The sequence below is a fragment of the Callithrix jacchus genome, chromosome 10 (genome assembly GCF_049354715.1).
Source record: "Callithrix jacchus isolate 240 chromosome 10, calJac240_pri, whole genome shotgun sequence".
Classification (NCBI taxonomy): domain Eukaryota; kingdom Metazoa; phylum Chordata; class Mammalia; order Primates; family Cebidae; genus Callithrix; species Callithrix jacchus.
In genome coordinates this window covers 45,734,003-45,759,941 of record NC_133511.1, presented here as the reverse complement: position 1 = coordinate 45,759,941, position 25,939 = coordinate 45,734,003, and the positions used below count along the sequence as shown (strand labels likewise).

At 41.3% G+C, this 25,939-nt stretch overlaps 1 protein-coding gene across 2 annotated transcripts in view; it reads left to right on the top strand.

Annotated features, from left to right (window-relative positions):
- The first annotated feature begins 290 nt into the window (after positions 1-290).
- The window catches only part of PIWIL4 (piwi like RNA-mediated gene silencing 4), a 51,912-nt gene continuing 26,263 nt past the window's right edge, over positions 291-25,939 (top strand). The window contains exons 1-9 of one of the 2 annotated variants that reach the window (XM_035265231.3): positions 291-534; positions 1,672-1,750; positions 7,288-7,419; positions 9,584-9,798; positions 15,043-15,164; positions 16,754-16,834; positions 18,262-18,459; positions 20,183-20,294; positions 24,568-24,691. In XM_035265231.3, coding sequence (XP_035121122.3) covers positions 445-534; positions 1,672-1,750; positions 7,288-7,419; positions 9,584-9,798; positions 15,043-15,164; positions 16,754-16,834; positions 18,262-18,459; positions 20,183-20,294; positions 24,568-24,691 — 1,153 coding nt within the window. In that variant the 5' untranslated portion in view covers positions 291-444. The remainder of the gene's footprint in view (positions 535-1,671; positions 1,751-7,287; positions 7,420-9,583; positions 9,799-15,042; positions 15,165-16,753; positions 16,835-18,261; positions 18,460-20,182; positions 20,295-24,567; positions 24,692-25,939) is intronic. The other variant, XM_035265232.3, reaches the window with a different exon arrangement.

Sequence of the window (25,939 nt, the reverse complement as noted above, 5' to 3'; positions counted from 1 at the left end):
TTAAAATGGGCAACGGAAGCGACAGGCAATTTGCAGAATGGAAAACTCCAAAACTATCCCACGTATGAAGAGGTACTTACCCTCATTGGTGAGCAGAAAACACAAACCGAAAAAAACTTTGATGCCACCCAATAGACGTAAGATTTGCAAAAATTAAAAAGCTGGATAATGCCAAATTTGTGGGTGGGGGTGGAGTTAATGGGAAGAAAAAGGAAGTCCTGCCGAGGCCCACGTGCTCGCGCCAACCCCCACGCCCCTGCGCGCCTTCTCCACCCACGCAGGAGCCTCGCAGGCATTTCAGCCCCTGCGTAGCTTGGGGATGCCGGACATCCATCGCTTCCAGGCACAGTTTCGCCGTTGCAGCCTCACTATCTGTAGCCAAAGCCAAACACACCCTAACTGAGACTTCGCAGCTCTTGTGGCCACTCTGGGCTCACCAGAAACATGAGTGGAAGGGCCCGAGCAAGGGCCAGAGGCATCGCCCACAGCAGCTTTCGTGCCACAGAAGTGGGGCGCACACAAGACTCTTCATTGGTGTGTAGAATGCTTATTGCACGTGGTTTCATTTTCTCCTCCCTCTCTCTCTGTCTTGAACAATGTGTTCCTCTGCATGTGTCTCCTCTCTGTTGCCAAGTAATGCATTGTCTTTTCTCTCCAAGTTTGAGTCTTACCAAGATTTCTTCTCATAGTTTTTTTCCTTCTAAGGGATCTTGTCTGAGTAAGATATTAATGTAGGTATATTAGCCAGTAAAAAGGACTAAACACTGGGGACAAATACGTCATTCTCTTCTACTTCCTAAATTTTAATTTCATGATTTGGTTTTAAGTTGGCTGGTAAAAAGTTATGTGCCTTCATAACATTACATGGCATATAATCTTATGCAGTTTGTCTAGCTGATTAGTATTTAAAAATAAATACTCTCATACAAGTGGTTTAGATTAAACTGCTGTTTCTTGAGCAACCACTATAAGGAAAGCTCCTTGCTGGATTTAGGCAACTAGATTGAATTTACCTGCCAATAAGTAACTATGGAGTAATGTTATGAACACAACTACATATTCTTAGCATTTGGAGCAAGTATTCAATTGAGTAGTTTGTGGTCCTTATGCCTTTTTTCTCATGGAGCGGTCTTCTCTGGACTTTGTTCATTTTTTAGCAGGCCAAGATATAGTAACTTCCTGAACAAAGAGAAGTAGTCACTGTGAAAAGAGAAAGTACTGATGGTTCCCTTGGCCTATTTGGTGAACCTATTGTGGCCCAGTTTATTCAGGCAGAGTCACCATCTGAGCTGCTGACCCAGGTCCTCTGTTCGTTTTCTGTCCATGGGCCATGGAAGCATGAGGTTCATGTGCATGTGTGCTGCCTGCCCTCTGGTGGGCTCCCTGGGCGCAGGGATCTCACCTCTGCCTCTTTACACCTCCAGCTATATCTGGCGACAGTTGGTACTAAAGTCAAAGTTTGATGACTGAGGAAAACTATAGTGTGTCCTCCTTTTTTTCTAGAATGGGCACTCTCTTCCCATCTCTCAAAGGTTTTACCTGTTAACATTTTCTTTGCCTAGTTCATGGTAATCGAATGACCTGACACTGTTCTTAGGATAATCTTTTGGTTTATGACTTACCATTGTAAATTGGAACAAAACTCTTTTTATTTTCTTTTGATCATTCTAGCCTACATCTGTTGATCTTAGTAACAGTGAAGCAACCTCTAGCAGTGGCTTCATGGGAACAAGCAGGATTTCAACAAACCGTGAGTGCAACTTGGCCTGTTCATTTAGTTCCATTCACTGTAAATGGAGCAAGAGGAGCCCTAACTAGGCCTTACAGCGGCAGGCTCACCTCTTGCACTTCCCCATTTCCTTTCCTTGAAGGATCCCCTTTGTCATGTTCCTTTGGGACTCTTCAACATGGAAGCATGTGCTGAGTTTCCTGGCAGTGTTTGGTAGACAGGAAGCCACAGATATTAGGAAGTCAGTTTCCGTTTCTTTCTATTCAATGAAGAATTTTGAAAAAAAATGCTTTAAAAATCTTTATGGTGTTATGTAGAAATAGCATTTGATCCGGCAACCCCACCGCTGGGTATCTGCCCAAAGTAAAATAAATCATTATATCCAAAATATATCTGCACTTGTATGTTTATTTCAGCTCTCTTCACAATAGCAAAGATATAAAATCAACTTAAATATTCATCAATGGATAATTAGATAAAGAAAATATGGTATACATATATAAGACAGTACTACTCAGCCATAAAATGAAAGCGTGTCTTGTAGCAGCATGGAGGGAATTGGAAGCCATTATCTTAAGTGAAATAATTCAGAAACAGAAAGTCAAATACTGCATGTTCCTTTTTTAATTTTTTTAGATGGAGTTTCACTCTTGTTGCCCAGGCTGGAGTGCAATGGCATGATCTCATCTCATCGCAACTTCCTCCTCCTGGTTCAAGTGTTTCTCCTGCCTCAGCTTCCCAAGTAACTGGAACTACAGGCATATGCCACCACGCTTGGCTATTTTTTTGTATTTTTAGTAGAGATGGGGTTTCTCCATGTTGATCAGGCTGGTCTCAAACTCCTGACCTCAGGTGATTTGCCTGCCTTGGCCTCCCAAAGTGCTGGGATTACAGGGGTGAGCCACCGCACCTGGCCTGCATGTTCTTACTTGTAAGTGGAGGCTAAATAATGTGTACATATGGACATACAGTGTGGAGTCATAGACACTGGAGACTCAGAAGGTTGGGAGGGGAGTGAGATATTGCTTAACGGGTGCAATGTACATTATTCAGATGATGATTACACTAAAAGCCCAGACTTTATGCAATATATCCATGTAACAAAACTGTACTCATATGCCTTAAATTTATACGAATTTTTTAAAAGGCAAAAAAAATCTGAATGGTATGTAAATGCCAATGCCATTGCTTGGAAGGATGGTAGAAACCTGGTACGTGCGTAGCCGCTGCTTTTTCCACCCTCCTTTGGTAAACATTGCTATTCAATGGTAGCTCTCTTCACTGCAAAGCCAGATTTGGACTTAGGATACTTGTCAACATGCTACTCCAAGTCACCACAATCACACATTGTGCCCCATGTGTTAGTCTGCTAGGGCTGCCCTGACAAAGTAGCACCAGTTGGGTGACTTAATCAGCAGAAATTTATTTTCTCATCAATCTGGACTCTTAAAAGTCCGAGATAAGGTGGGGACAGAGCTGGTTTCTTCTGAGGACCCTCTCCTTGGCTTCTAGATAGCTGTCTTCTCCTTGTGTTCACATGATCTTTCCTCTGCATTTCTGTGTCCTAATTCCTCTTCTTATGACATCAGTCATACCGGATTAGGAACCACCTTAATGACCTCACTTTAACATAATCACCTATTTAAAAACCCTGTCTCCAAATACGGTCACATTCTGAGGCACTGGGGATTAGGACTTCAACATATGATTTTTGAGGTAGCACAATGTAGCCCATGACCCTGAATAAAACCAGTTAGCCATCTCTCTTGTTCTGCCACAATGTTTTTTATTTCCACTGTGACTGATTTCTAATAAACGTGAAAACTCTAAGCATTTAGCTTCTCCCAGACTCTGAGGGTCTGTTCCCCTAAGCATTTAGGTTCTCCCAGACTCTGAGGGTCTGTTCCCCTAAGCATTTAGGTTCTCCCAGACTCTGAGGGTCTGTTTCTCTAAGCATTTAGGTTCTCCCACACTCTGAGGGTCTGTTCCCCTGAGCATTTAGCTTCTCCCAGACTCTGAGGGTCTGTTCCCCTGAGCATTTAGGTTCTCCCAGACTCTGAGGGTCTGTTCCCCTAAGCATTTAGGTTCTCCCAGACTCTGAGGGTCTGTTTCTCTAAGCATTTAGCTTCTCCCAGACTCTGAGGGTCTGGTCCCCTAAGCATTTAGCTTCTCCCAGACTCTGAGGGTCTGTTCCCCTAAGCATTTAGGTTCTCCCAGACTCTGAGGGTCTGTTTCTCTAAGCATTTAGCTTCTCCCAGACTCTGAGGGTCTGGTCCCCTAAGCATTTAGCTTCTCCCAGACTCTGAGGGTCTGGTCCCCTAAGCATTTAGGTTCTCCCAGACTCTGAGGGTCTGTTTCTCTAAGCATTTAGCTTCTCCCAGACTCTGAGGGTCTGGTCCCCTAAGCATTTAGCTTCTCCCAGACTCTGAGGGTCTGTTCCCCTTAGCATTTAGGTTCTCCCACACTCTGAGGGTCTGTTCCCCTAAGCATTTAGCTTCTCCCAGACTCTGAGGGTCTGGTCCCCTAAGCATTTAGGTTCTCCCACACTCTGAGGGTCTGTTTCTCTAAGCATTTAGCTTCTCCCAGACTCTGAGGGTCTGGTCCCCTAAGCATTTAGGTTCTCCCACACTCTGAGGGTCTGTTTCTCTAAGCATTTAGCTTCTCCCAGACTCTGAGGGTCTGGTCCCCTAAGCATTTAGCTTCTCCCAGACTCTGAGGGTCTGTTCCCCTTAGCATTTAGGTTCTCCCACACTCTGAGGGTCTGTTCCCCTAAGCATTTAGCTTCTCCCAGACTCTGAGGGTCTGGTCCCCTAAGCATTTAGGTTCTCCCACACTCTGAGGGTCTGGTCCCCTGAGCATTTAGGTTCTCCCAGACTCTGAGGGTCTGTTCCCCTGAGCATTTAGCTTCTCCCAGACTCTGAGGGTCTGTTCCCCTGAGCATTTAGCTTCTCCCAGACTCTGAGGGTCTGTTCCCCTGAGCATTTAGCTTCTCCCACACTCTGAGGGTCTGTTCCCCTGAGCATTTAGGTTCTCCCACACTCTGAGGGTCTGGTCCCCTGAGCATTTAGGTTCTCCCAGACTCTGAGGGTCTGTTCCCCTGAGCATTTAGCTTCTCCCAGACTCTGAGGGTCTGTTCCCCTGAGCATTTAGCTTCTCCCAGACTCTGAGGGTCTGGTCCCCTAAGCATTTAGCTTCTCCCACACTCTGAGGGTCTGTTTCTCTAAGCATTTAGGTTCTCCCAGACTCTGAGGGTCTGTTTCTCTAAGCATTTAGCTTCTCCCAGACTCTGAGGGTCTGGTCCCCTAAGCATTTAGGTTCTCCCAGACTCTGAGGGTCTGTTTCTCTAAGCATTTAGCTTCTCCCAGACTCTGAGGGTCTGGTCCCCTAAGCATTTAGGTTCTCCCAGACTCTGAGGGTCTGTTCCCCTGAGCATTTAGCTTCTCCCAGACTCTGAGGGTCTGGTCCCCTAAGCATTTAGCTTCTCCCACACTCTGAGGGTCTGTTTCTCTAAGCATTTAGGTTCTCCCAGACTCTGAGGGTCTGTTTCTCTAAGCATTTAGCTTCTCCCAGACTCTGAGGGTCTGGTCCCCTAAGCATTTAGGTTCTCCCAGACTCTGAGGGTCTGTTCCCCTGAGCATTTAGCTTCTCCCAGACTCTGAGGGTCTGTTCCCCTAAGCATTTAGGTTCTCCCAGACTCTGAGGGTCTGTTCCCCTAAGCATTTAGGTTCTCCCACACTCTGAGGGTCTGTTCCCCTAAGCATTTAGGTTCTCCCAGACTCTGAGGGTCTGTTCCCCTAAGCATTTAGGTTCTCCCACACTCTGAGGGTCTGTTCCCCTAAGCATTTAGCTTCTCCCAGACTCTGAGGGTCTGTTCCCCTAAGCATTTAGCTTCTCCCAGACTCTGAGGGTCTGGTCCCCTGACGCATCTCATGTCTGATTCTACTGTTCCTCACTGGGAATTTTCCAGTCCTATGTATGTACCCCTGTGATCCAGACACACAAATGAGTGTACAGCCTGTGAGCACAGAAGCCCTGCTCTAACAGGCCCAGTGCGTTCCATTATTTTCAAACATTATTCCATCCTTGCGAATGTTTTTTCACACATTCTTATGAATATGAGTGATGAAAATCCTTCAACCTTGAAGGGCAAATGGGAGTTTTATTTATTTATTTTAAAATATATATAATATATAATTTACCATTTTAATTACTTTTAAATGTACAGTCTTGGGAGATTAACTTCATTCATATTGTTGTACAACCATCCCTATTATCCAACTCTAGATTTTTTTTCACCTTGCAAAATGGAAACTATGTCTTTATTAAGTAATAACTCCCATTCCGCCATCCCTCCAGCTCCTGGTAAATGTCATACTACGGTAGCTTGAATTTTCAGAAACTACGTAACATCTTTTGAAACCAAGAGCAATGGCTTATATGGACAATCTAGTGAGGGTAATAGAATTAAAGATTACATACATTTTATGATTTTCCTGGGAAACTTAGACTCCACTGAGCAGGGAGGAGACAGCATTTGAGCCAGTAGCAGTTCCGTGTAGGGTTGTTTTATACAGTGACTACATCAAAGGCAGTGGTCATGTCAGAGTTCCAGAAATTAATATTACTTTGCAGTAACATTTTGTATTTTTATATTTTAAAGTTATTTTTGACATGCCAAAAAAAGTCAGCATATACTATACTAATTTGGAATCAGATTTTAATTTCATGTTTTCTAGAAGCTATCAGTAAGGGATATGCTCTGAGGTGAAACACTGGCTTTTATTCTCATGGGGAGTGTTCTAAAATAAAAGCTGATGGCAATGTTCTAGGCAGTTTGTCTTCTTTTCATTGGGGAAGATCAGAGATTCAGTCTCTTAGTGTGCAGAGTTGATGAGGACAGAATTTAGTCTGTAACCCTTCAGGGTGTTATACAAGAGGTAAGATCAGGAGAGCTGCCTTTCATAAATATGGTATAGAGAAGGGAATGGGGAGGGAGAGCTTTTTTCTTAGCCAAGAAGAGAAAGTCTACAATATTACTAGAACAAGAACTAACTTAAGATTTGTTTTTGTTTTTGTGAGACAGGGTTTTGCCCTATCGCCCAGGTTGGAGTGCAGATGTGACCATGGCTCACTGCTACCTCCACCTTCTGGGCTTAAGCGATCCTCCCACCTCTGCCCAGGGACATGCCACCATGCCCAGCTGGTTTTTTGTGTTTTTGGTAGAGACAGGGTTTCAACACGTTGTCCAGGCTGGCCTGTAACTCCTGAGCTCAAGCGATCTGCCTGCCATGACCTCCTAAAGTACTGGGTGGGACTACAGTCATGAGTCACCACACAGGGCCAAGATCTGTTATTTTTAACAAAACATTCTGTGTTTTCTTCACAGTTTTCCATTTTTAGACTGAAGACTTCTGTATAGTCATGAGTGTTTTCAGCAATATGGGCAAGCTGTATTCAAAACCACAAGCTTTGATTGCACTGCATTTTTGAGATAGTAGTTGTAAACAGCATCACTGGAATGAAATATGAGCTGTTACTGCATTCTTTTCATATTTTAGATAAATATGGGATATCTTCTTGTGATGCTGGAAGTACCTTCATGGAAAGAGGTGTGAAAAATAAACAGGACTTCATGGATTTGGATATCTGTACCAGAGAAAAATTGGCACATGTGAGAGACTGTAAAACAGGTACCCAGTTTTATGTTACTTACTTTTTTAATGTTACCAAATCTTGCTTAAGGAATTCCAACTTCTAGGTCTAAAATAAATAAATTCATATGTTTGCTTAATGGATATTTACTGAACATCTGCTATGTTCAAGGCACTGTTAGAAGCTTTAGTTTTCCCAGCGTTAATTTTCTCTTTTATTAATAGAAATACTGTCTTCCCCAAAACAACATCTCACTTTTGGAAAAGATTTTCTTCATATACTGGAGTGGGAATTAAAAAGATGTTTCTTCTTTTTCCCAATTCTAATCCTATATGGGGAATAATAACCTTTCTGGACTTCAACTGTAAAGTGAAAGATGTAACCTATTTGGGGAATTCGTTACCCAGATTCCTGGCTCACCCCTAAAATTACATGCAAATCGCCAGTATATGTATTTTCTGGGAAGTAGGTCTGTTGTTTTCATTGGATTCTCAAAAGGCTTTGTGGACCCCTTAAGAAAGTTAAAACTCACTGATGCAGTTCAGTGTATTCCAAACTTTTTAAACCAAAATAAGAAATACATTATTATCCAGCAAACACACAAACTGTCCACACACAATTGAAGCAAAAGTTTCATGAAGCAATGCTTAGCCTTACTACATGCCAGGCACTGTCTTCCACTGTTTTATTCTGGTCATTTCATTAAACATGCAGTTCACCCCACCTGACTTGTTAACTGCAGCACTAATGGGATCCAGCAGCCATTTGAAAACTATCATGTGTAGACGATCTTGAAGGGTCTTACCAGTTCTGACAGTCTAGGTTGACTACTTTTTAGTTATATGAGCAGCTAAAATATGCTGCTTTGTCATTTTCTCAGTATGTGTAAGAACAAAAGGGATCTTCTATTTAACTAAAAATAGTACAGATCTCTTGCTCCTACCAGGTATATACCCAAGGTGGAAGCTGAGGAAATACTGAAGCACAGCTGGTATCTTGTATTCCTCATCACCTTGGAGTCTAGTTTGCTTTCCTCCATGAGAAAAGCAAAATAGCCCCTATTCTATATCATTCTTTTCTTTTTCTGAGACAGGGTCTCACTCTGTTGCCCAGGCTGGAATACAGTGGTGCAATCTTGGTTCACTGCAGCCTCTGCCTTCCAGTTCAAGCGATTCTTGTGCCTCAGCCTCCCAAGTAGCTGGAATTACAGGCATGGGCCACAATGCCCAGCTATTTTTGCATTTTTTGAAGAGATGGTGTCTTGCCAGGTTGGCCAGGCTGGTCTCAATCTGCTGGTCTCGAGCAATCCACCCACCTCAGCCTTCCAAAGTGCTAGGATTACAGGTGTGAGCCACCATGCCCGGTCCCTATATTATTATTCTCTGTAAGATCAAAACTGGATGGTTCTCTGTAAGGGGAAGTGAGAAGAACCTCCTTTGTTCCCTCCTGGATTCCGCCCTGGGGGGACCTTGCACCATCCTGAGCACTGACTATCGTGGCCAACTCTGATTTTGTCCTATAGACTTTTAAGATGTGAATTAAAATGTCTGTATGGGGCTGGAAGTCCTGGAAGCACACATGGCCTCCACGTGTCTGCAGAAAACAAAAGCCCAGAAGCTCTGTCTGTTTCCACATTGGAAAAATGACAGTTCCTTCCTCTGTCCCCAGCCTTCCCCTCTCTCTCTGAGGGTCTTCTCTGAGATTGTTTGGTCTAACCACTGATAGAACTTTTTCAGAATTTTCAGAAATATGATTAACTTTTGATTATATGGATTTCCCAGAGGTTGGTGGTTGTGTATTCATAGTAAGAACCAGACTGTTTCTTTATGAGAGCAGTATAATTTCAGAGCAGCATCTGAAAATATTACTTGAACTGATTTGAATTGCAGAGAATGAGAGCGGGAAGGCAGGCTTTGAAAGGCATCCTGGAATGGTTGAGTTCAGATGCTTCTTGTCTCCCAAGGACAGGAATGTCAGTGTCGGCTCTGCTCTTATGAGGCCTCCTTCCTGCATGGTACCATTTTAGCTCCCAACGGTGTTATCAGGCTGCAAGTTTTAGGGTGTATCTTGCATCACTGTGGAAAAAAACCTTGCTTTATAGCAACTACTATGCATATGCAAATATATTTTTAAATGATGTGATTAATATTAACATGGTGTGATATCTTGATTAAAAAGTTATTTTTTATTTGTCTTCTTCAGGTTCCAGTGGAATACCTGTGAAACTGGTTACAAACCTCTTTAACTTAGATTTTCCCCAAGACTGGCAGCTATACCAGTACCATGTGACATATCTACCAGATTTAGCATCTAGAAGGCTGAGAATTGCTTTACTTTATAGTCATAGTAAACTTTCTGACAAAGCAAAAGCATTCGATGGTGCCATGCTTTTTCTGTCACAAAAGCTAGAAGAAAAGGTATAGTATGATTCGTTTTTTCACTATATATGTGGGTATGTGTGTTTATTATATGTGTCTACACATACATACACACAAGCATATGCAAGGAGACTCCAAAAGGTTTGTGGAAAACTAGAATCAAAAGGTAAACATTAAAAAAAATACCTTTATTGCTTACCAAGAGTTTTACCAAGGTCAAGATGCTTTTGTAAGCAATGATGCCAGCCATTTATTCCATCCCTAAAGAACTAAGGGTCCTGAGAATTTTAACCATGTCAATGCAGTCTTTTTTACCTTATTAACTAAAGAAAAATGGGTGCCCTTTACGGCTTTTTTAAGATTATAAAACAAAAAGAAGGAAGAAGGAGCCAAATCTGCAGTAAGGTGGATGCCTAATTATTTCTATTGAAACTTTCGCAAACTTGCCCTTGTTTGTTGAGAAGCATGAGCAGGCCCATTGTTGTGGTGCAGAAGGACTCTCCAGGGAACTTCCCTGGGCATTTTTGTGCTCAAGATTTGGCAAAATTTCTCAAAACACTTTCCTAATAAGCAGATGTTACTAGTCTTTGGCCCTCTAGAAAGTCAACAAGCAAACTGTCTTGAGCATCTCAAGAAACTACTACTGTGACCTTCGCTCTTAATGGGTTGGCTTTTGCTTTGACTGGACCACTTCTCCCTCTCAGTAGCCATTGCTCTAATTGTGCTTTGTCTTCAAGATCGTACTGGTAAAGGCAGGTTTCATCTCCTCTTACAGTTTTTTGAAGAAATGCTTCAGGATCTTGATACCATTTGTTTAAAATTTTTATTGACAGCTCTGCTCTTATCTATAGCTGATCTGAATGCAATAGTTTTGGCAACCATCGAATGGAAAGTTTGCTCAACTTTAATTTTTCTTTTTTCTTTCTTTTTTTTTTCTTTCAGACGGAGTCTCACTCTGTTGCCCAGGCTGGAGTGTAGTGATGTGGTCTTGGCTCACTGCAACCTCTGCCTCCTGGGCTCAAGTGATTCTCCTGCCTCCGCCTCCCATGTAGCTGGGACTACAGGAACTTGTCACCACGCCAGGCTAACTTTTTGTAGTTTTAGTAAAGATGGGGTTTCACCATGTTGGCCAGGATGATCTCAACTCCTGACCTGGTGATCCACCTGCCTTGGCCTCCCAAAGTGCTAGGATTACAGGTGTGAGCCACTGCGCTTGGCTCAACTTTAATTTTTTATTCAGAATTGTATAAATTAAACAAATTGAGATGTCTGTGGTATTAACTATTGTTTCTGCTGTTAATCTTTGGTCTTCTCAATTAGGCATGAACAAGATGAATTTTTTTTTTCTTCAAAATTTGTACAGATGATCTGCAGCAGGCTTCATCTTCAACACTGTCTCATCCATTCTCAAAATGAGTTACCCATTTGTAAACTGCTGATTTCTTTGGGTCATTGGTCCCACAAACTTTTCATTACACATCAGTGATTTCGCCATTCTTCTACCCAAGTATCACCAAAAACCTGATGTTTGTTCTGGTTTCAAGTTTAGCACAATTCATATTGCTCTAATAGGGGCTCTTTTCAAACTCATGTCTTATACTTAGTGCTTCACACTGAATCCTGTTAGTGTGAGTCTATTTTGGTGCAGAAATTTAGTGCAATTAGTATGAGTTTATTTTGGTGCAACTATTTTTGAAATCCATGCATAGTTTTTTCATAATACGTATTTTCCATGAACTTTTTGAAGTCTCCATGTATATACTTATGTATTTAAGAGATTAGTTGATTTTCATGACAATTGGAATGAGTGTTTGACTCATTCCTTTCCTCCTTCCTGTTCCCTTGCCTGAGAGCTAAAAGACTTCCTAATTAAGACTTCACTAGTAATTGATTTCTTAATTAAGAAGCGGATGGTCTGGTATTTTAAAAATAAGAGCTATAAGTATCCTTGAAATATGTATCTTAAAAAAATTCCCAAAGTAGGTAAGACTAAGAAACACCATTTGGCCTATGGCTTGAGAACTTTAATTCTACTTGTTTTTTGCCCCTGCACACTTGTGCCTGTATGTATAAATAATTTTACATCAATTTTTGATACTAGGATTGTCGTTTATTTCATGAATTACTCCATCATATGAAATATGAGTTATTTATATCAATTTTAAAAGTTCCTACACATGTCCTAGGATTCTTATTTAAGTTGAAACATCCCCTCCACTAGTTGACTCATTGCACTCCTAGGAGTTCCAGAAGTCCTGTTCAGCTGCCTCATGGCCTTCCACTGTTTTCCAGGCCCCACCTGTGCACCTGCAGCCAGACTGATGTTGCTATTCATGTTTGTATCTATTTGCCACTCTCATATATTTATAAAGAGCCTACTCTGAACCTGGCAGGGTGTTGTGACCATGGAGCAAACAAAGATAGATAAAACAGGGTACTTGTTCTCCACAATTTCAATTTAGAATCAAAGGTTTTTTTAACAAATAAATATTATGTAAGGCGGAATGAAATAAGTGCCATTAATAATAACTAGTATCTTTATTATGCTAACATCAAGCACTTACTAGGTGTTAGGTATTGTCCTTCACTGTTCTCCAGATTACCGCCAGCATACCTCTCTTGAGCAGATCTATACTTTGTGTCCCATGAGTAGCTGCTACCATCACTGCTAATACCAATTACACCTGCCAGATTACATGTGTTGATCACTTACTCTGCCAGGCTCTTTGGTTTTTTTTTTTTTTTTTGAGACAGAGTTTTGCTCTTTTCACCCAGGCTGGAGTGCAATGGCACAATCTCGGCTCACTGCAACCTGCGCCTCCTGGGTTCAAGCAATTCTCCTACCTTAGCCTCCTTAGTAGCTGGGATTACAGGCACCTGCTACCACACCCAGATAATTTTTGTATTTTTAGTGGAGATGGAGTTTCACCACGTTGGCCAGGCTGGTCTCGATCTCCTGACTTCAGGTGATCTGTCCGCCTTGGCCTCCCAAAGTGCTGGGATTACAGGCAAGAGCCACCGCACCCCACCTGCCAGGCTCTTTATAGCACGATCTTATTTCACCCAGTCATCACCCTAGTGAGCTTAAATATGTTGCCAAGGTTGTCATAAAGAGCTTGATGAAAGGCAAGATTATTCCTAGCAAGACACTTCAGTGGGAGTGATAGTTCCTTGTTAGGATTTTGATCAGTGAGGTGTACAGTGGGAGATAGGGATTCCTAGGCAGAAGAGGCAAATGCGCAATGATAGGAAGTGAGGGCCATATTTTATAAACTTTTGCTCATTCAGGTTTAGCCAGCAAGGTGTAGAAGTTGCGATTTCAAAGGTACAGAGAACTTTAAATGTCCTGCCAAGGAACAGAGACTCTTCTATGGACCACTGAAGACTTTGAGAGAGAGTTTTTATGGCAGCTATGTTAAGTTATAGTTACTCTGATCACATCCTATTGAATGGTTTCCAGAAGGAGGTGGGAAGATTAATAAAGTGCCACTGAAATAGTGTGGGCAGAGTGTCAAAAGGGCTTGAACAGAGATACAGAGTGCTGCCATTTATTTGAATTCCCAAGTGCCTATGCAATGGATGGAAATAAAATCAATACATTATCTCATTTAATTGTTGCAACCCTGTGACTCTACTTAGACTCAGTACCAATTTAGAGATGGGGAAAGATGCTTCATATCACACCAGTTGTAAAAGGCAGAGGACCAGGGTCTTTCCAATTTCACATCATGTGCTCTTAAGCACTGTGGCAAATAATGGTGTTTGAACAGCTGAGAGATATCAGAGACAGTAAGACTTGCCAACTGATGAGACTGTGAATTGAGAAGTGAAAGTTTACTCTGAGGTTAGCAGCCTGGAGACTGAAGAGTCTGAGGTCCAGTAAGAGATGTAGGAAGTATAGGAAGAGGGGTTGTTTGGTGGAAGAGGTATAGGGGGCTGAAGAGTTTGATCTTAAGTGGGTGTTGAAAATGCAGTTCCTGAGACCAGCTGCTGCCACCTCCCCTCAACCATTCATTCCAACATCCTTTGTTGTCTTAATTCTTTGTCCCAAAGCCCCTGCAGCAGTTTAAGCACTGGGCATCCTTTCTGTCTGCCAGATTTTTCCCAATGTTGATAAGCTCTTTCTACAGCTGTCCACTTCTGATTTCTGTACAATTTTATCTGAAGCAAGAAATTATGTGGATGAAATCTTAACATCCCTGTGAAAAGATTAGTTTCTCTTTGTTTCCATATAATGACCGGTTCCTGCCTTACATTCTTGATGCAACTTAAAAGTGGTTAAAAGCGTACTGTAGCTGTAGAAAGTAGAGGCAGAATACATAAATGCTTCCTAATTAACTGACTTGGTCTAATTCCTTATCTCTTTGAAAAGTCCATGATCATTCATTGATATGTATTGATTGATTTGTATATTCTTTTATTTTAAGAACCTATTCTGAGTCCTTTCTGGTCCAAGAAGCTTTAAATGTCGTTGAGGAGCTGCTATAGAATCATATTCATGCATTCATTATATTGCTAGAACATTGTCCTGGGTTATAAGGACTCTAGGATTTCTCCAGGCCTTTCAGCAGCTTATAATCAGATTTCTGATCTGTTCTAATTTCTGCCACTTTCTCCTTTCTTGCCCCGTGTTTACCTTCCTTCTCATTTATCTTCTCTCCCTTTTTTGCTTCTCTCTTGTTCTCTGTTCTTCTACATTATGAACAGACTTTTGGTAGGCTGTCCTCTGGAGTCTGTGAACTTGGAATGGGCAGGACAGTCCACTAGTGGGCTTCTGGGTATTAATGAATACCCTGAAAATGGGTACAATTATGTGCTCTGTTGTGGTGTGTGTGTGTATATATATGTGTGTGTGTGTGTGTGTGTATGTATATATGTTGTATATATTTATATGTGTGTTTGTGTAAAATTTTATTGAAGAATATCTGTAACTTTTATCAGACTCTCAAAATAATTTGTGACCCGTCTCCCTCCCACTTCCTAAAAAGATGAAGAACTACTGCTCTGGAACTCTCTTTGCACCAAACTTTGAACCATGAGTCTGGCTTCAATCCTCTCTTAAGAAGTTAGAGAGTAGAGAGATGAGTTTTTTCTAAGATTGGCAAGATACAGAGGAAAAAAGCCCTCTGAACATAATGTGATGACTAGATTATTACTCATATACTAACACCTGCAGTTTTGTTTTTGTTAATGCATATTACGTTGTGATGGCTTTATAATATCTGCATTCTGCACACTTGCAGTTAATTTGTAGAGTACATATTAAGTACCTCTTTTTCCCAGGTCACAGAATTATCAAGTGAAACTCAAAGAGGCGAGACTGTAAAGATGACTATCACCCTGAAGAGGGAGCTGCCATCAAGTTCTCCCATATGCATCCAGGTCTTCAATATCATCTTCAGAAAGTAAGGCACTGGAAATGGGAAATTTCACTGGAGCTAATGATGCCTTTCAGCATAGAGCCTGGGTATTAAAATAATCGACAGTTTTGTAGGCAGTGCACCAGCAATATTAGGGCAATTTCTCACATACTTTTTCGTACATGAACAATAATGTGCAGTGCAGTCCATTACATCCACTCAGTGGCACAAACTGTTAATTAATATCCAGTATTATCCTAAGTTGAGACAAATAGTATGAGGGTTATTGCTTTCTCACTGGTAGCAGGGAGGGTGCCTGTTTCCTTTTCTTCTTTTTCTGTGTCTCTTCCCAGCTCTTATCCCCAGACGCAAAAGTTCACTTAGCAAATGTAGTAAGTTTGACTTAATAAACTGAAGAATTTGTTTTTCTCATAGCTGATTGATTTAAGAAAGAACATCACTGTCTGCTTTCTGCCCTGGCTCTGCTCTCAGCCCACTTCTTTCCCCCATATCTGCATGGTTGTAACTCAGCTTTTCAGTGTTCTGCAGACTGCTCCAAGAATCACATACTCCAATGTCTTAGGGGTGGAGTGGAGTTCCATAAAAGGCATATTCCTTGGACGGACCCTCACTGAATCCAGTTAGTAAACAGAAGTTCACAGGCCTGAAAATTCACATTTTTAGGAAACACTGAAGCTTGAGAACCGCTAGTGTGGATCATTAAGATGATCTGTTAGAAACCTTACAGGCCAGTCCTTTGCTCGACGGTGACCCCTGGAAGGGATGGAGATGGGGAGGTTTGGGAATCTGCTGAGTCATAGGTGCACATGAAGGTACTTCCCTCACCCAGATGCCCTAATTCCTAATTCTAGTCAGATGTCTTGCCTGTCACCTTTTGGTCATATTTGAGCCTCAGCTTACTGCATATCAGCTCTTCAGAAGCCAGTCTTGTGTAGTCCCTGCTAAGCATGGATTCCTAAACCACCTGACAAGTAGAAGATGTTTTTCAGTGAGAAAGTTCTTTCATTTGTCTTCTATCTTACTTTACCCTCACTAGAGAACTCTGAGACAAGTACTATTAAAATCCTCATTTTACCTATAAGGAGGCTGAGGCTTAGTGACATTTGGCAGCCAGAATCACAGTTCAAACCCTTGTTTTCTGACTTGAAACCCTCATGTAGGTCAAATTCCTAAGGTGACTTACTGGATACTTACTGGAGAGACAGTCTTGGTCATTGGGCAGCACCTGGGGAGCCTGAGCAACCTCATTAGAAATAAGGTCCTCATCCCAAAATAGGGAAGAGGTCAAAAAGGCCTGCAGGTGTTTACCTCACCCCATCCAGGCTAACCAGAATGTTAGTACTGTGGCCGTAATGGCTAATTGACCACGTATTTTTCATTGAAGCTAAGGCTGCACAGATAAAAATAATTCCAGTTGTAGTATTCTCAATATGAAGATGTGATCATTCTTACATAGATATTCACATGTGTATTTAGTATCTAAACCTTCCAGTGCAGTGCAAATGAGAGATATTTCCTATATATTTTTATCATTATGTTCAGCAAGGGTATGAACTTAGAATTTCAGTTATTGACTGATATTTACCAAAAATTAAAAAAATATATACTTGCAGGATCCTCAAAAAGTTATCTATGTACCAAATTGGACGGAACTTCTATAATCCTTCAGAGCCAATGGAAATTCCCCAGCACAAGTAGGTTTATTTATATTTTGTTTCTCTGAAATTGTTATAATGTGAGCATCATCATTTATGATGCAATATTATACCATTATGCCTCCTGTGAGAGACTCTGTAATATGAAATGCAATGAATTTCTTTAAATTTTCAAGTTTTTTAATGGTGATATGAATGGGAAGCCAGCAGCCTTGTTTTCTTATATTAGTGTGATAAATAATTATCATAAATTCTAGAAGGAATTCAGAAACTGAATTTTCTGTGCATAATAAGTAATAATGTAAGCAGAATGAACTGTATTATGTTATACACATAGTCAGTGCTCCATTTTGTTATTAAAAGGATGTTAGCACAGCTAGGGTGGTTGATATGAAATCATCAGGGCAGCAAAGGTCAGAAAGAGAAGCCAAGCAAATGACTCTGGTGAAGGATAGAACCTTTATGACCCTTGCTGAATTTCTACCCTAAACTGGGAATTTGAGGCTTTGGGGAAAGGGGTCAGCTATGTCTTTAACTGGTTGTTACTAAGCTCTCAAAAATACTGTGGTCAAACTACAGGCAGAGAGGCGACTGGTAGCCCAAATGTAGATACATAAAGAAAGGGAGAAGTACATGAAAGATAGAAATAGGGTGTTTGGCCTTCTGCCTGGTGGAGGAAAAATGATGAAGTTTCCATATGTTCATTCAAAGTGTCAGCGTGGTCTCTGTAAAGCCTCCAGTTTGTCCCTGTCACTAATCTGTCTACTTGGACTAGAAAACTTCATAGGTGCAGGGCTGTGCTGATTTACCGTAGGTGCTCAGCACATAGCCTGTCCTGGAGGCTGGCTTAGTATCACGGTAACTATTTATAGTCTACAAAATAGAAACTGGAATTATTTTTAAAAATATTAGTCTATTATTTCATGCCATTTCTGTAACTTCTTATTCAAGATTTTTAAGTTTATGTGGGAAGAAACTGTAGGCTGTGCTCCAGTTTCTCTTGTATATCTTTTTGTGATATCACTTCTTTATTTCTTAGTCTTGTTACTAAATCTATCCACTGCCCAACCTCCCCTCCCATGGAATGTTTTGTATGTCTGGAGACATTTTTGGTTGTAAGGCTACTACTGGCATCCACTGGGTAGAGGCCAGGGAGCTGCTGCTAAACATCCTACAGTGCACTGGACAGTCCCTAACAAAGAATTAGGGACAGTCCCTAACAAAATGTTAGTGGTGCCAAGGTTGAGAAACTGCTTTACAGTAATATATTTTATCCTAAATGTACGCTTAAAGGCACTGCTGCTGAAAAAGAAGTTTTTAGTCAACAACTAGAAGAAATCAGACAAAAGAAAAAAATTATCTTGTTAAGATCTCAAGAATTAGAACAGAAAAATCACCATTTAAAAATCCTTATTGTGTTTCTAGTATAACATTGAAAATGTTTTTTACTTCTTTTGTTTTTAAAGATTATCCCTTTGGCCTGGGTTTGCCATTTCTGTATCATATTTTGAAAGCAAGCTCCTGTTTGGTGCTGATGTGAGTTACAAAGTCCTCCGGAATGAGACTGTTCTAGAATTCATGACTGCTCTCTGTCACAGAACTGGCTTGTCCTGTTTCACCCAGACGTGTGAGAAGCAGCTAATAGGGCTCATTGTCCTTACAAGGTACAAGCCTGCCTCTAAATAAACTCTTTTTTGGCAATCAATTATTTGTGGCATTTGGGAATAAGAATAGTGTTGAAGCATTGGCCCGGAATCACAGATCTAATCCCTTTACTCATCTGTTTAGAAGACCTGGTTGTTTTGTTGTCCAGAGTTCACACGTCCTTGTGTGGCATTCTCAACCCTCCATAAGATGACGTAATTCTAAATTCCCGCTTGCTGTATCCTCCTTTCCCCCAATGCCACTCTATTTTAACCCCCAACAGTCTGCACTTTTCTGCTTCAGTTCAGTTCAATTCAATTATCTTCAGTTGCCTGGATCGCATACTCCAAATTCTGCATTTTAAATTCCAACTCTAATGTCCCAGCTTTTGTGACACTTCCATTTGCCTACTCTGTTGGAATTAGTCAGTTTCCTCCCCTGGACTGCACCCATAGCACTTTGCTTATGGATACCTTGTTATGGCCATTTTATTTCATTTTACAGGACAGAAAATTAGTTCCATGTCTCACATTCTTTATTAGATTCAGGAGTCTTTTGAGACCATGTTTTATTTCTTTGCAACCTCTAGTTATATGCATGTAAAATTTGTCCTCATTGTACACTGAACTGAGTTAAACATGGAAAATTTAGATGACTTCCTGAGGACTAAAAAGCTCACCATAAACTGCTGCTAGTCCAAGAATACTTTTTTTAAAATTCTTAAGTTTTGGGATACATGTCCAGGATGTGCAGGTTTGTTACATAGGTAAACGTGTGCTGTGGTAGTTTGCTGCACCCATCAACCCATCACCTAGGTATTAAACCCAGCATACGTTAGCTATTTTTCAGAATGCTTTCCCAACCGCCCCCACCCCCCACCCCCGACCTCCCACCCCATACGCAGTGCTGAAGGGGAGAAGGAACTTAGAGTAATCTTAGCCAACCTGTTTTGTGGTTTTGCTGAGGGCCAACCCTAGCAGAGTGGTTAAGCAAGATGCCAGCATTGTGGGTTGATCAGCCTTCTTTTGGTGCTTTTTATCAGAAAACTGCCTGGGAGGTCAGAAACTCTGAGTGACACCAGAAGATAATGGGAAAGTTTTGAGCAATGCTTCAGTCTCTGAATATTTAAGAATGATTTACCTGCAGTTTCAGTATCTATCAGTGAGAAAGAAACAGACTGTGGTTTAAGGACTCTCTTACAGTTTTTTTTTGGAATATGGACAGAAGTCTTCCTGCATACTAAATTATTAAGGAATGCCCTCTCCAGATAAGAGCTCAGCATTTTTAAAAAACTGAATATTCTTATTTTACTCTCTTTCTTTTTTTTTTTTTTTGAGACGGAATTTCGCTCTTGTTACCCAGGCTGGAGTGCAATGGCGCAATCTTGGCTCACCGCAACCTCCGCCTCCTGGGTTCAGGCAATTCTCCTGCCTCAGCCTCCCGAGTAGCTGGGACTACAGGCACGCGCCACCATGCCCAGCTAATTTTTTTGTATTTTTAGTAGAGACGAGGTTTCACCATGTTGACCAGAATGGTCTCGATCTCTTGACCTCGTGATCCACCTGCCTCGGCCTCCCAAAGTGCTGGGATTACAGGCTTGAGCCACCGCGCCCGGCCGTTTTACTATCTTTCATAATTTCTGACATTCTGGAGTCTATTATGTCTTGAATTAAAAGTGTGGTGAAATAGCTGCTTATGTTAGATGATTTAAAAATATTGTAAAGACTTTTTAATGCTTGCCAGATACAATAATAGAACCTACCGCATTGATGACATTGACTGGTCAGTGAGGCCCACACACACCTTTCAGAAGCGGGATGGCACTGAGATCACTTATGTGGATTACTACAAGCAGGTAGGATTTTTCTTTATTCATCTTTATCTCCTTTCCTTTTACCTCAGAGAAGTTTCCTTATTCCAAGTCTCAAAGGTCCCCCAGATTGTAGGCTGGGTCTGCCTCCGACCTGATTCTCTGACTTGTCTCTCTCCTTAATCCCCACCATCCCGGTCATCCCCTTATCCTGTCACCTGTTACCTTCTTCCTGTAGCCTAACTGTCCTTTAAAGTGTAACTGATCATGTCGCTCCCAACATTAATGTTTCCATGTCTCCTCATTGCCTTAGGATCACATGTAAGCCCCTTAGCAGAGTTTCCAAGGTTCCTTACAATGTGGCCAAATCCTGCCTTTAGAGCCTCATCTCTTCCCATTCCCTGCTTCCTTCCCTGGTTTTGTTGTAATTGCCTCTTGTGATTCCATGACTCAGTTTCTTCCCTGTGCATTTTCACGCATGTTGCTTCCTCTTCCTGGATATCCCTTCATAGCCAGATGAACACTAAACACCCTTGCAAACTCAACTCAGCCATCAAGTCTCAAGGGAGCCCCATAGCATTCCTCCCAGGATCCCCTCCCTGTATCAAGTCACCACACAAATGGTCTGAGCCCCATCCTAGACACTGAGCTCTAGGGAGGGGGCTCCTTATTTTTGGATGCCCAGGGCTAGCTCAGTGCTTTGCGCATGTTAGATACTCAAGAAGCTGCTGATGGAATCTGTTCCTGCCTCTGGAAACTCTATTCAGATTTATAGCAGTTATCCCTGCTCCTCCTCTTCCATGTTCAATTTCTTTTGGAGGCACCTTCTCTTTAATGTGTTGTAATATTCAGGCTAAAACAACAAACAAACAAAAGCAAAATCCCTTCCTTGACCATTGTATATCTTCAGGAAAAGTTCTCTTTTCTCCTCTGCTAACTTTAGAAAGTCATTCACACTAGCTCCAAGCACCTTTTCCATTCTTCCTTCCTGAAACCTCGGCAATCTGGCATCCAGTTCTGCTGCTTTAGAAGTAGTTCTACACAGGTCAAGTTCAGTTACTGTTCTTATCCTAAAGGGCTTTCAGTGCATTTGAAACCTGTGACCTCTCCCACTGGCTGGAACTGAGCTCTTCCTTCCTTGACTCCTGGGACACATCCCTGCAGTTCTTGGCTAGTTTCTGGTTGTTCTTAGTTTCCTTTGATATCTTCCTCCTTCCTTCCCCATAAAGGAACCATTATCACCATGGTTCCCTCATATAGAACCTTTTCATTGTATTTTGAGCTGGCTCAAATATAGTATCTTTGCCTTGCCCTCTTTCCCAAATTACATATCATCTCCGTTTTCAGAACATATTTGCATGAATATCCTGCAGGCATCTCAAACTAATATAATTCAGACTGAATTAATGTCTTTCCCATTCCTGTTTCTCCTAGCTCAGCTGGTAATAATTTCGCTTTTTTCCTCTTCTTCACCTTAACCTTCTCATTCAGTTGTCACCAAGATGAGTTCTATATCTGTTATCCATGGATTTTCTCTTTTCTAGCCCTGTTCCCACTGCATTACTGTAGGCCATCTCATGGATCCCCCTCCCGCTACCATCACTCTTTATGCCCTTTATTCCCTAGCTGTCTCCTCACTGTGATCCCTCATCCTCACCGCCATCAGAGAGATCTTTCTGAAGTGCTGCTAAGAAATCTGATTCAGGGCATAAGCTCTGGAGTAAGATGGTCCTGGCTCCAGCTGTGTAACTTTGGGTAAATCACTAAACCCAGAGTGTCACGTGTAAAGGAAATTTGTCTGTCTACCTTCGTGGTGTAGTGTTAAGAACCGAACAAAATAATTACGCACACAGAGTATTTAAGTGTGCCTGCACTTTGTGAGCACTGGGAGAACAGTGGAGACCATGCCCTTCCTTTTCCAACCTCTGCTTCTTCCTCTCCAGCATTGCATAGTTTGGCCCCATCTTTCCTTTCTGTCTTATATTTCTAAGCATCCCTGCTATGCACCCCATGCCTTTATCGTCCCATACACTCACAGGCCTACACCTTCCTCAGCCTTTGCGTGTGTTCACTAGGCATCTGCAGAAAGCCACGCTGTACCTTTCTCCTTTACCCCTGGGTCAAATCCTAGCTTCAAGGCCAAGTGTGAAGTCCTCTTCTCTGACTTTGCTTTCTGTCACATGCATAGAAGAGCTAGCTGTTCTCTTTTCTAAGCACCTGTGCATTCATCACATTGCTGCTAGAACACATATTCCTTGGAGAGCAAGGATGGCGTTTGGCTAATTTTTGCTGCATAGTATTTAGCAAAGCATCTTATGCATAAAATATGTTCTGTGTTTATTAAACCCACAGTTTGTTAAACATTTGGGTTTCTTTCCTGCATGATTAAATTTATTCATATTTAAACAGAAGTATTTTAGGACCTGCGACATTCTGAAACAGGAATCATGGTAAAATTCCCACTCACTGTTTTTTGAAATCAATTGTGCTTCACTGCATGTATATTGTAATTAGGGAGGAAAAGAAAGAAAATTGTGTCAACTTCTGGTATGCCCTCCTCCCTGTCCCAGGAAAGGAAGACTGAATTATTATGTAGTCAGTTTTCAAAGTGGAAGATATCCTGATATTGACCTTTATATTTCTCCTCTTATCATACAAAGTATTTTCAAATGCTAAGAAAACTGGGGCAAGGGAGAGGGTCACATTTACCTTTTGGGAGCAGCTTAGGTGGTAGAGTTCTTGACCATGCTTCAGCCAGAGTTATTCCTGGAAGATGCCTTAGTTTTGCTGGAGCTGTTCCATGAGAGTCTCCATACTCCCATGTTTTCTTCAAGGTCCTGTCTTGGTCTCCTCTTGCATGGAGGCTTCCTTGAGTTCCCAGCAGTTATTGTGTCACTACCACCATCTCCTCTTCCTCTCTGCCCCTCCTCCTCCAGCCCAGGGATCCAGTACTGAGTGGTATAACAAGCAGAATCTTAGCAGATCAATCCTAGCTGTGCCAATTTCCAATTATGGAGCCTTGGGAAGATTGTTTAATTTTTCACAGTGTTTTTTCATCCGTGACGGGGACAGTAATAGTATCTTTTTCATAGGTTTGCTGTTAAGATTAAATGAGGAAAAATGGAAGTGCTCAGCATATCATTGTTTGTGCTTCTCCCGGACCTCGCTCTGTAGATAATGTATTTATGCAGATAGGCAGAGATTGTGCCTCTTTTATCTTCATATCCACTGCTGATCCTGGAACACAGTGAGCACAGCATGTGTTCTGAATTAACGGAGTCATGTATACGAACTCACTTGATAAAGGCTTCTCCAAGCTTTTTAGACATAGCATCAGTTGCACTCGTTACTTTGAAATGAGATTCTTGAATTGTTTTTTATTTTAATGATAAAGTTAATGACAAAGTTTTTCTTGAATTATAGAAATGCTCACAGTTGACTTCTTTAATCAATGATTATTGATGTCAGTGTCCCAATACACAGGCATTTTACAAATTATAATTCCAGTAGTTCTGTCACCAATGTGGATTAAATTATACTGGAAATGAGTCTTAGTTAATTGTAACCTTTGTCATTGGAGGGTAAATGAGCTTTTGCCAAGATGAGAATGTTGAAATTGAAGTTTAGGGTGGAGAAGGGAGAGGAATATGAACTAACAGTTGCCGGGGATTCATTATAAACCAGACCCCATGCTAGTAGTTTGCATAGGACACCTGTGAGCTACTGTTTTCCTTATTTCACAGGTGAGGAAAGGTAAGTCACTGCCCCAGTGCCACAGCCCAAGCAAATAGAAGAGCTGGGGGTCAAATTCACATTTGTCAGACTTCTGGCTGCTTCCCTGTAACATCCTACTATCCTAGAAGTTAAGGACAGTTGTGCTCTTTTGGGAAATCTGAGATTCTCTCAATATAACTCACCTCCAGCTTCTGTAAAGACATTTTCAGAATGAATATAGGTGTTTAGAACCAGATAGTTAAGCATGGGCAGTCTGCTTCAGTCATCGTAGTGGAAATGCTGGCTTTGAGTCAGTCCTAGTGATGTCATTGAACTGTATATAGAACCAGCTGGAGTCTATTCTGAATCTGGCTGAAACCACTGAGAGACAGCAGGGAAACAATATTTTTAATGGTGTTGCATTAGAAAAGATAATTTAAGATATAAAAGATAGGTCCTGGGAAGAAAGTAGTAATAAGAAGGTAACTATGGGATCGGTTAGATTTCTTTATATGTTAATGTTAGGATCACCTTGTTGAATGTAAGGTGCTTATCTGTGGTGCTTTCACATTAACTTTTCCCTCATTAATCTTGCATTTTATAGCAATATGATATTATCATATCTGACCTAAATCAGCCCATACTTGTTAGTCTGTTAAAGAAGAAGAGAAATGACGACAGCGGGGCGTGGCTCGCCCACCTGATACCTGAACTCTGCTTTCTAACAGGTAATGTTTGTGTTTTATGCCTCTGTCAGGCTCCTGGGTACAGGTTCCTGATGCTTGGCGTGGGCACACCCTCCTTAAGTTACCTGAATGCCAGAGCATTGATGTACCTCATGGAAGATGGGCCTTTTAGGTAATTCATTCAATAGTAGAGACATGTTGGGGGAATCAGGTGCCCTTTAGAATCTATTTCCTTTATCTCATATTTTCCATTTATTGTTTTGATGTAAAATAGACCCCCGATACCATCCTAAAACCAAATTTCTCTTTGCCATTATTTGAATTTACTAGTATAGGAAGCAATATAACTTTGATTTTCTTCAGGTCTATCAGTAGAGTGGTGCCAGAATTATCCCTTACTTTCTTTTTGCATGAATTTCCAGAATATAATCCTCACTATACAGTAAAATCTGAATAACTGCCTCGAGTACTTTTAACAATTTTCTTTTGACTAATGGGTAGGCCTAGGAAGGGAGGACTTTCTAATTTTACATTTGTGTGTTGCCTGAGTAAGCTATGATGCATATATATCTATTTTGTCATTAGAAAAATTAAGTGGAAGGGCCAGGCATGGTGGCTCATGCCTGTAATACTAGCACTTTGAGAGGCCAAGGCAGGTGGATCACCTGAGGTCAGGAATTCGAGACCAGCCTGGCCAACATGGTGAAACCCTATCTCTATTAAAAATAAAAAACTAGCAGGGCGTGGTGGTGCATGTCTGTAATCCCAGCTACTCAGAAGGCTGAGGCAGAAATATCACTTGAACCCAAGAGGCGAAGGTTGCAGTGAGCTGAGATCATGCCATTGCACTCCAGCCTGGGTGACAGAGCCAGATTCTGTCTCCAAAAAAAAGAAAAGAAAAATTAATAAGGATATAATCCTTGAAGGGAAGGGTGTTCATTCTTAATGGTGTTCTAATATAGTAGTTCTGCAGGGCCCAATACAGTAGCCAGTAGCACATGAGTTTTTGAACACTTGAATTGGGACTAGCTCTACTAAAAGACTGAGAGGAAGTGTGCTTTAGGTGTAAAATACAGCCCAGATTTGAAAGACTTAGTATGAAAAAAAAAAGGAAGAAAATACCTCATAAATGTTTTATGCTGATTACAGGTTGGAATAATATGTTGGATATACTGGGGTAAATAATATACACTATTTAAAATACATTCATGTTTCTTTTTTGACTTTTCTTAATGTGGCTACCAGAAAATTTTAAATGACATACAGGGTTTTCATTTCTATTGGGTGTGC